Here is a 14605-nt window from a genome sequence, read left to right as displayed (position 1 = left end):
TCTGTCTTCCACCTTTGAGCCGGTTCTGTATCCAAATGGTTCGTTCTCCCCGTAATCTATGAGATCTAACCTTGCTAACCAGTCTCCCATGGGGAACTTTGTCGAATGCCTTACTGAAATCCATTTAGATCACATCTACCGCTCTGCTCTCATCAATCCTCTTTGTTATTTCTTCAAAAGACTCAATCAAGTTAGTGAGACATGTTTTCCCACACACAAAGCCATGTTGACTATCCCTAATCAGTCTTTGCCTTTCCAAATACATGTACATCCTGTCCCTGAGGATTCCCTCCATCAACTTGCCCACCACCGACGTCAGGCTCACTGGTCTTTAGTTCCCTGGCTTGTCTTTATCACCCTTCTTAAACAGTGGCACCACGATAGCCAACCTCCAATCTTCCGGCACATCACCTGTGACTATCGATGATACAGATATCTCAGCAAGAGGCTGGAAGACTGGGGTTGGTTAAAGTGGTGCCACTATTTAAGAAAAGAGATAAGCAAAAGGCAGCGAACTATAGGCCAGTGAGCCTGATAGTGATGGTGGCCAAATTGTTGGAGGGAGTCTGGAGGGACAGGATTTACCTGCATTTGAAAAGGCAAGGACTGATTAGGGATTGTCAACATAGCTTTGTGTGTGGGAAAACATTTCTCACTAACTTGAGATTTTTTAAGGAGTAATGAAAAGGATTGATGAAGGCAGAGACATCATGTACTTGTTCCACAAGACTTTTATGTCCTTTGGGAATAATGACAGCAGCCACACTTCACCAGCGACTATCCAGGACAAAAGACCCCATACCCACAAAATTCAGGATGAATGTGATATATAAAATACCATGCAGCAACTGCGAGAAACATTACACATGACAAACAGACAGGCAACTCGCCACCAGAATACAGGAGCATCAGCTTGCAACAAAATGACATGACCAGTCCTCCCTTATATCAGTACACGCTGACAATGAAGGACACCAATTCAACTGGGGCAACGTCACGATACTGAGACAGGCTAAACAAAGACAAACTCGGGAATTCCTGGAGGCCTGGTATTCATTCACTGGTTCCTTAAACAAACATGTTGTAATAGACCCCATCTACAGACCACTACATTACAAAACTGGAAGTAGAACCACCTGCCCACAACAGACAGAACCGTATAAATTCAGGGCAGAATCACAATGACAGCGCTTCATGTGGAGGCCACAAGCACTGAAGGTGTCACCCTGGAGGGAGACAAAACATTTGCAAGAAAATCAACTGACTTAGTGAACTGTAATTATTCAGCAGTGGCACTGAATTACCTCAGCCTTGCACCTCCCAGTTTCCTATTCTATTTCCCAAATTTTATTACACTTTGTGACTTAAACATTAGAATAAACACAAATTCATTGTAAAAATTAATATAAAATCATAGAAATCTGCACTTTGTATCTCCTCTGCATTCCAAACTTGCTTCTGGTCAAACCGGTGCTTGGTTTTGAATCACTGTTTGCAAGAAGGATTGAGCATTGTACGAATGATATTTTTATTTAAGTTGTTGTGTATCACAATCAGTTGAATTTCCTTGTATTATTGATACATTACGCAAATCACACTGATTCATTACTAACTATTGCATTATTACAATAAAAAACCATAATTGCCTGGATTTTGTTGATCAAGTTCAGATCACATTCAAGTGTCTCAGAGCTACAGCAGCTTATTCTTCAGATTCAGCTCATATAATGACCAATGGAGGGCCTTTTTTTTAGCCCCTCTCCTATGTATCTGTATTTAGAACATCTAAAGATTTTCATTCTTTTAACCTGTGATTCATTCTTTATCCAAAATTTTTTTAAAAATGTAATTATAATAAATGAGAGGATTCACTTCAAACTTTTCCAACAATTACATGTGCAATGAAATGAAACAGGTGAGGAAAATGCTGAGCCTGCAGGATTGTTATTTAACATAGGATTTCTTCAGGGCTGGATCCTGTATGACACAAAGTGCAATTGTTCCTTCAGCTCTTTTCCAAATATACCTTGCATAAAGAAAAGATAGAAAGGTTGAAATGAAATGAACATGCACTCTTTATCTCAGTGCTGAGAATACAGCAAATTGCTTTTTATTTCTAGAACATGGAGAGCAGGAAATTGCAGGAGTTGACTGATCTCAAAGAACAAAGAACAATACAGCACAGGAACAGGCCCTTGGCCACCACGCCTGCCACCAACACATGGTGCCTTTCAAAAGTAAAAACCTTTCGCCTCTCTGCAGTCTGTACTCCTCTATTCCCTGCCTGTTCATGTATCCATCAAGATGCCTCTTAAATGTTTAAACAGTGCAACTGTATCTGCTTCTATCACCTCCTCTGGCAGTGCTTTCTCGACAGTTATCACCTTCTGTGCAAAAAGCCTGTCTATTACAACTCCTTTAAACGTTCGACTTTTACCTTAACCCCATGTCCCCTAATAACTGATATTCCCATCCTGGGGCAAAAGACACCGACTATCCGATGGACTAAGTTTGAAAGTGGGAGAGTTTGGACAAGAGAAAACTGAGGCCTGCGAAGGTGGGGAAGCCTGTTGGATCTTCTCACAATCAGGCAGCTGATTGGTTGCCGGTGAGCTACAGGAATTAGGACCTGCAAGAAGGAAATGCTAGCTGCCAAGAGCTGCTAGCCCATTGACGGCCAGCAGCTCTGTGCCTCCCACATCAGATTCCCATAGGAAAAGTCAATATTTTTGAGAGGGATGGGGAAGGATTCTTGGGTTAGGGGTCAAGAGGAGGGAGTGAGGAGTCAGAAAATTAGGGCAAGGTCTGACTGACTGTCTGCAGACGGCCCCCTTCCCTAACTTCTGCCCTTCCATTGTGCAAACATTATGAGGGATATCCCCATCAGTTGCTCTCATTGGTTAACCATCAGATAGGCCAAAATAATTGCAGACCAGGCAGATGGGGCCCTTCAAATGGTCTTTAACTGGCTTCTGGAGCGTCTTAACTGAAGATGGGGTGAACTTGGGTCTTAATACCCAAAACATAATTACATAAAATCACCACCGCCATCACATCTCACTCAGCTCACTTTCCACTTCCATGGTCAACTATTTTTGTAGCAGGAGGTGCAGGAATAATGAACCAGTAGAAATGCAACTGAGAGGTCTGTTTTCTCTAGTTTGTGATACTGTGACTGTTATAATTGTACAGACCTAACTGTCTTCAGCATATGCACTTACTTAGTATTTAATGGGACGAGAAAGCTATCTCCAGCAGTAAGTTTGGTAGTCTTGCCATCGATCACCACAACAGATTTACCCTCCTGAAAAAGAGAATAATTGAAAAACCATCTTTATGTAAAAGTTATGATTATGCTTGGTTGTGATCTGTCATATATATTAAAAATATATAATACCCTCATGACACACTGTCAAGGCCAATGAGCACTTGTGAACGCGTGACTTTCTAGTCTCCAAATCCAATCTCTGCTGAAACAAAATAAATCAACTGCATACAAAATACAGTCAAGTGTTTGGAAATGGCTTGAAATCATTCCAACTCAGGCAAGCAGAGGAGTTGCTTAAAACATGAGCCATTTCAAGGTTTGTGTGACTGTAGAATAGCAAGAGCGACCTCAGGTGGTCAAATTGTGACTTACAGCCCATGGTTAACTTATGTTCGTAAATATTGTAGTGTGCCAGCAGAGTTCAAGGACACATTTCATGACTCAGTAAGTAAATTCTAAGATCACAATGCTTTTTCATTTATTTACATTTCCTATCACCATTCATTGGTAGAGTGACAACCATCACCATGTCATGCTTTGGTTTTCTTTCTCTACTTGGTTTGCATCTTCTCCTCCTCCAAGGCCTTGTATTGTTCCACCCACTCTTCTTTAAAATCTTCATTTTACTGCTTCCCAAATCTCACCTAGAATCTCTCACTGCTGAACTGAACAACTCCTCAGTGATCTCAACCTCCATCTCAGCCCATCTATTGGAAACTGCACTCCAACATTTACTCACAGCACAACTCCAGCTTTTCACAAACAGTGAGCTTCACCAAGCCGGTACTGCCATTGGATTTTCCTGAGCTCCAGTTTTGCTCAGTTGTACAAAGCAAATACAGTGGGATTTCAAACCCCCACTCTCTGCTGTGCTGGACTAATTGTGGACTGGCTTCTTTTCAGCCCTTCACAGCTTCTTGAACCTCTCTGGGCCCTCGCTATGCAGAGGTATCCAACTGCTCTCTGACTTCTATGTACCCAAATAAACAGAGCCCATGAAGTTCAATGGACTAATCATTAATTGTGTGCAGGCATTACAGAGCTTCGAAGTCTTCCCTGAGGCCTCAAAACACAGATATTCAACTCCTTTAGGATTCATGACACAGCAGTACATAAAACCCATGTAGGTTCAATTGCTTTAGCAGTCCTGCCTAACATGGATAAAAGTAAAATATTGCAGATGCTGCAAATTTGAAGTAAAACAGAAAACGCTGGAGAAACTCAGCAGGTGTAGCCACATTTGCAGAGAGAGAAACAGAGGTAATGTTTCAAGTCTGATATGACATCTAACATGGAATCTGCTTTTCCATCACTCCCACACTGTCTTCTAGTCTCCTTGCTGGTCACCTTTCAAACTCCTCTTCAGTGAACCCTGAACTGTCCTGAGTGACCTATTGAAACGTCTGCAACAGATCCTATCGCTGTTGCTAGGCAGAACTGAACATAACTAATACTTTGGAAGTCAAATATAGCATCTTTTGAATTGCGTCTACTCCTAATGGTGCAATGTTCACTGAATTTTGGTTCCTGCAGCATGAATCGATACAGCAGAAAAAAAGGATTCATCACAATATTCAACCAGATATGAGTCACATATTGTAGACCATTAATGGAAAGTCCAGCGAGAGGTGAAACAGTAGGACAGCATCTCTATTTAATCTTCCAGCTTGCCTGACCAAGGACACTCCAGATATCAGCTACAGATCACAGACTTAAATGCCTTTCGGATGACTTTGTAGAAAAAAATTGATTTGTTTATTTGGGATGTTTTAAAATAGACTTGTGCAATGAGTAAGTGAAAAAAAAACCTCTCAAGAAAATGAATGAACAATTTAGAATGATTGAAAAATTAATAATGGAGTGTGAAAAACTGACTGGAAGTGTGGAAGGAAAAGAACTACTCCAATGCACGTGGGATTTTCTTTTTTGTCTTTGCAACACTTTTTGAATAAACAGAAGAAAAGCCCTAAGGATGAAACTTGTGAAGTTGTGCCAGGTATTCATGTAAACATCGCAAGCCCTTACTGAAGATTTGACATGAAATGCACACTGTAGCACACATGCTACCAGATGAAAACTGAGTATAAAGAATTGGGCAGAAACGTGCCTAAGGCAGGCACACCTCATTTCCCGTCCCGCTGTAAGTAAAGATGCAGGTGCAGCAGCTGTGAAGAAGGCAAATGGTATGTTGGCCTTCAGAGTGAGAGGATATGAGTATGGGAGCAGCAATTGAGCAGGACCTTGGTGAGACCACATCCGAGTATTGTGCGCAGTTTTGGGCTTCTTCTCTGAAGAAGGATGTTCTGGTTCTGAAGGGAGTGCACCAAAGGTTTACCAGGCTGATTGCTGCTATGGCAGGACTGACATATGAAGACAGATTGGATCAGATAGGGCTATATTCACTGGAGTTTAAAATAGTTGGGGACAGGGGGTGATTCTCATAGAATCCTAAGTAATTCTTACAGACCAGACAAGATAAATGCAGGAATGGCATTCTCAATAACTGCAGAGTCTAGAAGCAGGGGTCCTGGTCTAAGGATACAGGATGGCTATTTAGGACCAAGATGAGAACATAGTTCTTCACTCAGAGAGTAGTGAGCCTTGGAATTCTCTGTCAGTGGAAGTGAGGGGTGGCATGGTGGCTGAGTGGTTAGCACTGTTGCCTCACCAGGGACCTGGGTTCAATTCCAGCCTCAGGCAACTGTCTGTGTGGAATTTGCACATTCCCCCCGTGTCAGTGTCGGTTTCCTACAGGTGCTCTGGTTTCCTCCCACAAACCAAAGATATGCAGGTTGGATGGATTGGCCATGCTGCACCATAGTGTCCAGGAATGTACAGGCTAGGTGGATTAGCCATGGGAAATATAGGGTAGATGGTTCTGGGGGAGATGCTTTTCAGAGGGTTGGTGTGGACTTGATGGGCCAAATACTTCCACTCTGTAGGGTTTCTATGGTTTGAGGCAAAAAGTTTGAATGTTTTCAAGAAGGAAATCCATTTAGCTTTTGGGCTAAAGGGATCATAGAGTATGGGGTGCAAGTGGGAACAGGGTACTGAATAGGATGATCATCCTCAAAAGGGCTGAACGACCCACTTCTGCTCCTATTTTCCATGTTTTATGTTGATTTTTTTTCCATGCTCGTGCTTTGCTCATACAGCTGATGAATACCTTAGCTGTAGCTTTTGAAAGTCGTGCCAAGATGACAGTGATTTCATTCAGTGTGGACCATATGATGCCAGCCATTTGTGAACCATTGGCATCTAGACAAAGATATATCTTTAAGCTGCAGTAGCTCTGCCTGCCAACTATAATGCAAAAATTAAACCTTATTCTGAAAGCATATGGAAGAACTGAAAACTAGATTTGATTCATGCTTAAGAATGTCAGAAAAATATTATGAGGTAAACATTAAAGCCTCTTACCAGCTGCCATATCCAGGTGTCTGCACTTTGCTTTTCCTCACTCTCTCCAGTTGCATACACTACTGTCTGTCAGAACCACACAAACAGGCACATCATAATTAACAGGCACACATTGATGATAATATAAATTATTGCAACCAAGCTCAACAAATCTCTAACAGAATTAAACTCTTTCTTTCACCTTGGTCTCAAACTGATCACCAAACATGTCAATAACACACTTTTCTTTAATATCCTGATTGTGCTGGCAGAGCCAATCTTGAAGTGAAAATGGCTTCATAACAGTGCTAATAGTGTTTAGACAAAATGGAAGTTCTTTCTGCAACTTGTCTGTGAATCAAGCAAGAGATAAAGTTACAGTTAATATTGATAATCTTTATTTACCAAATAATAGTTAAATATCACAATTATAACATTGTGACAGAGATTCATTCCAAATCTTGACAAGTACTCAGTGGTGCTGTTAAGTGCAAAAATGTGAAGTCTGCTGTGTTCTCCATGCACAAATCTTATGCTAGGTACTTTACTTGCATGAAAAAAATCAAATAAAAACAAACATTTTAAAGTCAGATGTTATCAATAGTGCAGGCTTGAATTATTTGGATACATTCTGTACCTGGATTTGGTTTCCCAGTTCTACATTCTTCAGAGTTGAAAAATCTGTAAGATAAAGGAAATAATGTTCTCCAACTGATTTGAGCAATACATACTCTGCTTGAAGAAGAGCGGCCAGAAACATTCACATTATTCGACTGAATGAAGAAAGATGGAGTAAGAGCACAGAAGGACCATAAACCCATTAGACATAGGAGAAGACATAGGGGCGGCACGGTGGCACAGTGGTTAGCACTGCTGCCTCACAGCACCTGAGACCCGGGTTCAATTCCCGACTCAGGCGACTGACTGTGTGGACTTTGCACGTTCTCCCCGTGTCTGCGTGGGTTTCCTCCGGGTGCTCCGGTTTCCTCCCACTGTCCAAAGATGTGCGGGTCAGGTGAATTGGCCATGCTAAATTGCCCGTAGTGTTAGGTAAGGGGTAAATGTAGGGGTATGGGTGGGTTGCGCTTCGGCGGGTCGGTGTGGACTTGTTGGGCCGAAGGGCCTGTTTCCACACTGTAAGTCTAATCTAATCTAATCTAAAAGTCTAATCTAAAAAAGAGATTAGGCCATTCAGCCCATCGAGTCTGCTTCGCCATTCAATTATGGCTGAGAAGTTTCTCAACCCCATTCTCCCACTTTTTCTTGACAATCAAGAAGCTATCTATCTCTGTCTTAAATATACTCAATGACCTGGCCTCCACAGCCTTCTGTGACAGTGAATTCCATAGATTCACCACTCTCTGGCTGAAGAAGTTTTTCCTTATCTCCGTTCTAAAATGTCTTCCCTTTACTTTAAGGCTGTGCACTTGGGTCCTAGTCTCTCCTATCAATGGAAACAGCTTCCCACCATCCACTTGGACCATGTGGTACACCAACACTGGCAGAGATAACTGTTGCACCAAATGGTGTTTTTAGTGGAATATGTTATTCAACAACATTACTTGAAATTTTAAAGATAAATAAGCAAGTCTTCATGGAGCAATATCAACAAATGCAATGGAGATAAAACGTAAACAGAAACAGATGTCTATAAAAGGAAAAAGAGGCAACAATGAACATAAGCTCCTGAGAGAGCAAGGCTGGGCAAATCAGATGATCAGACCATAAGACATAGGAGCCGAAATTAGGCCATTCAGCCCTTTGAGTCTGCTCCGCCATTCAGTCATGGCTGATAAGTTTCCCAACCACATTTTCCCACTTTTTCCCCATAACCCTTGATACTCAATAACCTATCTATCTCCGTCTTAAATATACTCAATGACCTGGCCTCCACAGCCTTCAGCGGCAATGAATTCCACAGATTCACCACTCACTGGCTGAAGAAGTTTCTCCTTATTTCCATTCTAAAAGATCTTCCCTTTAATCTAAGGTTGTGCCCTTGGGTCCTAGTCTCTCCTACCAATGGAAACATCTTCCCAACATCCATTCTGTCTAGGCCATTCAGTCTGCTGCATATTTCAATTAGATCTCCCCTCATCTTTCTAAACTCCATTGAGTATAAATCCAGAGTCCTAAAACATTCCTCATATGTTAAGCTTTTCATTCCTGGGGCCATTTGCATGAACCTCCACTGAACACGCTCCAGGGCCAGTACATCCTTCCTGAAATATGGGGCCTAAAACTGCGCACAATACTCCAAATGTGGCCTGACCAGAACCTTATAGAGCTTTAAAATACATCCCTGATTTAATATTCAAGTCCTCTCAAAATAAATGCCATCAATGCAAGATAAATGCCATCAACCTGCAAGTTTATCTTGAGAGAATACTGGACTAGAACTCCCAAGTCTCTTTGCACTTCAACCTTCTGAATTTTCTCCCCAGGTAGAAGATAGTCCATGCCTTTATTTTTCCTATCAAAGTACATGATCTCACACTTTCCCACACTGTATTCCATCTGCCACTTCTTTACCCACTCTCCTAACCTGTCCAAATACTTCTGCAGTCTCTCTGTCTCCTCAATGCGATCTATCTCTCTCCCTCTCTTTGTCTCATTGTAAACTTAGCCAGAATACTCTCTGTTCCTTTGAGATCATTGATGTATAAAATGAAAAGTTGTGATTCTAACACTGAGCCTTGTGGAACACCACTTGTCACCGGCTGCCATCCTAAGAAGAATCCTCTTATCTCTACTGTCTGCCAGCACCCTGCCTCTGATGCCATGGGCCCTTATCTTACTTAGTAGACTTTTGTTTGGCATATTGTCAAAGGCCTTCTTGAAGTCCAGGAAGATAACATCCATTGGCTCTCCTTGGTCTAACCTGTTCGCTATTTCCTCAAAGAATTCTAGCAGATTTTTCAAGCATAACCTCCCCTTGATGAAACCATGCTGACTTTGCCCTAGTTTACCATAAACTTCCAAGTATTCAGAAATCTCATTGTTCACAATGGATTCCAGGATCTTACCCACAACCAAGATTAGGCTAATTGGTCTGTAATCTCCCCTCTTTTGTCTTTCTTCCTTTTTAAACAGGGTGCCAAGTTAGCAATTTTCCAGTCCTTTGGGACCCTCCCTGATTCTAGCAATTCCTGAAAGATCACCACTAACACCTCCACTATCTCTTCAGCTATCTCCCTTAGAACTCGGGCGTGGTCCATCTAGCTCAGGTTATTTATCCACCTTCAGGCCATTCAGTTTTTCTAGCAACAAATAATAAGGAGCAGCCCAGAATAGGTAGAGGTCTTGCACAAATATTGTGTATCAGTCTTCCAGTAAGAGGATACTAATATCATTACAAAAATATCATTACTAATATCATTACAAAAATATCAAATCATCAATGGGCTAAAGAAAGTAGAGAAGAAATAAACACAATAAGTATCATCAGAGAAAAGAGCGAACTAATAGGTCAATAATTTCCCTGGCTCTGATGGGTTGCATCTTAGAATTTTAAAGGAAGTAGCTACAGAAATAATGGATGCACTGGTAGTAATCTTCCAAGAATCCTTAGATTCTGGAAAAGTCTCAAAGACTTGGAAAACTGCCAATATAGCACCTTTATTCAAAAGGGAGACAAAATAAAGGTAAGTATAGGCCCATTGGCTTAACATCTGTCATTGGGAAATGGAAGAGTCTATTATAAAAGATGTAATAGCAAAACATTTGGAAACATATAATATAATCACACAGAGTTTAGCATGGCTTCATGAAAGAAAAGTTACGCTTAACAGATTTATTATGGTTCCTTGAGTCAGTAACAAGCAGAGTAGATAAAGGGTACCATTCGATGTAATATATTTGGATTTCCAGATGGCACTTGAGAGTACCACACAGATGGTTAGTTAATAATGTAAGAGCCAATGGTATTGAATAAAGCCATTGTCCCTGTTATGGACCAGACCAAACCACCTCGAAATATTCAGAAGATAGTCTAGGCCCTAATGTTTTCTTATTTTAAAGATAAATGGAAGGTGTTGCATTCCAGACGCAATTCGATTGGTCAAATTACCGGATTTAAAGCAAAACACACTTTATTCATCTACTATTGTTAAAATACAACAAAAAAGAGAGAAGGAATTGGAATAACAACTCTATTGGAAAACTGAACAGAATAATTGATGCAGTAACTATTACTAATTAACTGTTCCAATATATTAACATCCCATGAACACACTCTAAGCAAAAGGCAAATTCAGACACAGGTTGTCTTACATGCAACTTCTGTAGCGAGCAGCAAGCTCCCAGCTTTTGGCTGTAATTAAGAAAGGGAAAAAAATAGTTTTCACTTCTTCATGATCCCAACATCAACTGCTGAAAGCTGAACAGAAAACCCTGACTTTGTGCGTGGGGGCTTGACTACACACATTAAGGCTGATTCTGTTGTTCCAATTTTTTGAAATTGAAACATCCAAGGCTTCACAAGTTGTTTATCGTCTCGCAGACTGCTCAACATCTCTGCCTCAAAGCCTCTCTTAAAACTAAAGGACAAAATAACCTCTGAAAGGCAGGGTATTGTCACTTCCCAGAGGACCATAGAGCTGCTCTCATTACAGAGAAAGAGAGACAATTGATGGTTAGTTTAATCTGAAGGTCATCACACCTCATGTTGAGAAGTGGTACATTAACATGGCTTGCAAATTGGCTAGCTAATAGAAGACAGATTTCAGATAATGGAAGTATTTTCAGGATGGCAATCTGTAAGTAGTGGAGTGCTACAGGGATGATTGCTGGAGCCACACATATTTACAGTATATATTAATAATTAGGATGATGGAAGTGAATGTGCTGTTGTGTAATAACGCATTATTTTTCAAAGTAGGTGCGTAAGTGACAATATAGATGGTGCCGTCGAAAGGAATGCTGGTGGTTCAGTAGATGTCTACAGTGTAGTGAACTGTACCAAGAATGGCATCTGGTAAATGGGGCAGAAATAAACGATATCCCAGGTGTGTGTCGGGTAATTAATAAGGTCACTTTGGTAAGATAGGGCGAGAGAACTCACTGGACCCCGAAATGAAAACCCACCCCCACGAAAATCTCAATGCAGTTCGGACTTAGCCAAAGGAACATAAGAATCACCACAACACAAGAATTTCACTCTGAATCACAAAGCTATTTGCAAACAACTATTGTGTATTTATTTTGCTGTTAATGGCACAGTTCAGCACCATTTAACTTGCAAAATTGAAGTTCTCTGTCAGAACTTCCCTTATTTTTGAAAGAGTTTTATGAACTGAAATTGCACTTTTGATGAATGGTGAACAGTTACACAACTGTTCTACAATTGATTTGAATTTTAGGTTCAGGTGCAGTCACAGGACCAAGACTAAGCAAATTACATTGTAGATGTACTATCTTATCAACTCTCCAGAATGTGACAGAAGTTGCAAACAAGAAATTGTGAAAGCATGTCTGGTGAGTCAGAGAATACTCAGGTCAGAAATATTTCTGCAGCTATTGAGATAGCGGAATCATACTTGTGAAACATTACCCTGAACTCCCTGGGTGTTTTTTTTTGCAATATTTGTGCATTTTGGGTGTGTTAATGCTGCAGCTGTGGTGCCAGTGTCAAGCTATTGCACCTCACACTAACTGTACAATTAGACTGTAACTGCAAGCTAAATCCATTGTCACTATAGAACTCAACAATGGAACAAAGTAGTCAAAAAATGTGGTGCTGGAAAAGCACAAACGGTCAGGCTGCACCCAAGGGGCAGGAGAGTCGACGTTTCAAGCATAAGTTCTTCATCAGGAATTCCCGAAACATTGACTCTCCCACTCCTTGGGTGCTGCCTGTCCAGCTGCGCTTTTCCATCACCATGTCTTTTTACTCTGATTTCTAGCATCTCACTTTCTCCTAATGGAACAAAGTAGTCGTTTTTTACATATATGAAGTTTAACAACACTCTGCTCCAGAATGGGTTTCGGCCAGAACACATGGTTTATTCTCCTTAGCTTGCACCAATGCTAAATTTATAATACAAATGTAAGAATTTTGCAGGTTTGTTAAAAAGATTTCTGAAAATTGATTTATAGGTTGTGTATGATGCCAACAAAGTCAGAATTAATTGCCCATTCCTATTTGCTCTTGCAGTGTGGGTGTGAGTCACCTCCTTGAAACATGGATACCTGTGGCGAAATAAGTTGGTGGGCAGTTTCAGGATTTGGATTCAGTGATGCTGAAGGAACAGTGATATCTTCCCAAGTTGTGATAATATGCCACTTAGTGCTTCCATCCAACAGTATCTGTCCTTGTCTTTCTGGACAATAGAGGTTGACAGTTTGAAAGATGCCATCAATATATTCTTGGTCAGGTTCTGCATTGAGTCTTGTGTTGGTGGTGAGGGAATATTATGTTGACTAAGTGGGAATCTTTATTGTGTTCATGTGGAACTTAGAATCATACAGCACAGAAACAGACCTTTTGGTCCAACTTATCCATGGCAACCAAACATTCCAGACTGACCTAGTTCTATTTGCCAACATTTGGCCCATATCCCTCTAAATCCTTCCTCATTGTATACTCATCCAGATACCTTTTAAATGTTGTAATTATACCAGCCTCCACCACTTCCTCTAGCAGCTCATACACACACTATGCCCTGCATGAAAAAGATTATTTTAAAATATTCCTCCTCCCACCTTAAACCTATGCCCTCTTGCTTTAGACTCCCCCACCCCAGGAAAAAGACCTTGGCTATTCATCCTATCCATGCCCCCTCATGATTTTATATATCTCTACAAGATCACCCATTAGTGTCTGATGCTCCAGGGGTATAAGCCCCAGCTTATTAAGCCTCTCCATATAACTGAAAACTTCTAGTCCCGCAACATCCTTGCAAATCCTTTCTGCACCCTCTCAGGTTTAACAACATCTTTCTTATAGATGGATGGTCAGAACTGTACGCAGTATTCTAAAAGTGGTCTCACTAATGTCCTGCACATCCACAATATGACGTCCCAATTCCTATACTGAAATGAAGGCAAGCGTGCCAAATATCTTCTTCACCACCCTGTCTACCTGCAATCCCACTTTCAAGGAACTATGGACCTGCACCCCTAGGTCTCTTTGTTCGGCAACTCTCCTCAGGACCTTATCACTAATTATATATGTTCTGCTCTGTTTTGCCTTACCAAGATGCAACAACTCACATTTTTCTAAATTAAACCTCAACAAGCACTCCTCGGCCCATTGGCCCTTCTGATCAAGGTATGTTGATCTGAGGTAATTTTCTTCGTCGTCTACTATACCATCTATCTTGGTGTCAACTGCAAACCTACTAACCATTCCTCCTATATTCACATCCAAATCATTTATGTAAATGACAAAAAGCAGTGGAGTCAACACTGATCCTTGTGGAACACCGCTGGGTCAGATCTCCAGTCCAAAAAAACAACTGTCCACCACCACCCTCTGTCTTCTACCTTCAAACCAACTCTATCCATATGGCTACTTCTCCCCCTGTTCCATGTGATCTAACCTGGCTAACCAGTCTACCATGTGGAACTTGTTGAACACTTTGCTGAAGTCCATTCAGACAACATCTGCTGCTCTGACTTCCTCAATCCCTTTTGTCACCTCTTCAAAAAATTCATTCAAGTTAGTGAGACACGATTTCCCAAGCACAAAGCCAGGTTGACTATCACTAAGCAGTCCTTTGCCTTGTCTATCAAAGCCATGATCCTCCATTCACCACTGTTTTTTCGAGTGTTATTGGAGCTTGACTCCTTCAAACAAGTAGAGATTATTCTATCTCACACCTAGCAGACTTTGGACAGACCATGTGGCAGGCAGAGAGTCACTTGCTGCAGAATTCCCAACAATTCCAGTCAGAAGCAGAACATGATATTTGCCCTCAATGTCTAAACTAATAGACT

General features: G+C 41.1%; 1 protein-coding gene across 2 annotated transcripts in view; it reads right to left on the bottom strand.

Annotated features, from left to right (window-relative positions):
• Positions 1-1531: 1531 nt before the first annotated feature.
• Positions 1532-14605, bottom strand: part of haao (3-hydroxyanthranilate 3,4-dioxygenase) — a 35551-nt gene continuing 22477 nt past the window's right edge. For both annotated transcript variants that reach the window (XM_060830875.1, XM_060830874.1), the window contains 5 exons: positions 7305-7348; positions 6870-7018; positions 6689-6754; positions 3222-3304; positions 1532-2026 (listed from right to left, as the gene is read on the bottom strand). In XM_060830875.1, coding sequence (XP_060686858.1) covers positions 1945-2026; positions 3222-3304; positions 6689-6754; positions 6870-7018; positions 7305-7348 — 424 coding nt within the window. In that variant the 3' untranslated portion in view covers positions 1532-1944. The remainder of the gene's footprint in view (positions 2027-3221; positions 3305-6688; positions 6755-6869; positions 7019-7304; positions 7349-14605) is intronic.

The sequence above is a fragment of the Hemiscyllium ocellatum genome, chromosome 10 (assembly GCF_020745735.1).
Source record: "Hemiscyllium ocellatum isolate sHemOce1 chromosome 10, sHemOce1.pat.X.cur, whole genome shotgun sequence".
NCBI lineage: Eukaryota > Metazoa > Chordata > Chondrichthyes > Orectolobiformes > Hemiscylliidae > Hemiscyllium > Hemiscyllium ocellatum.
The sequence above is the reverse complement of the archived record's forward strand: the minus strand, read 5'-3'. Positions and strand labels throughout refer to the sequence as shown.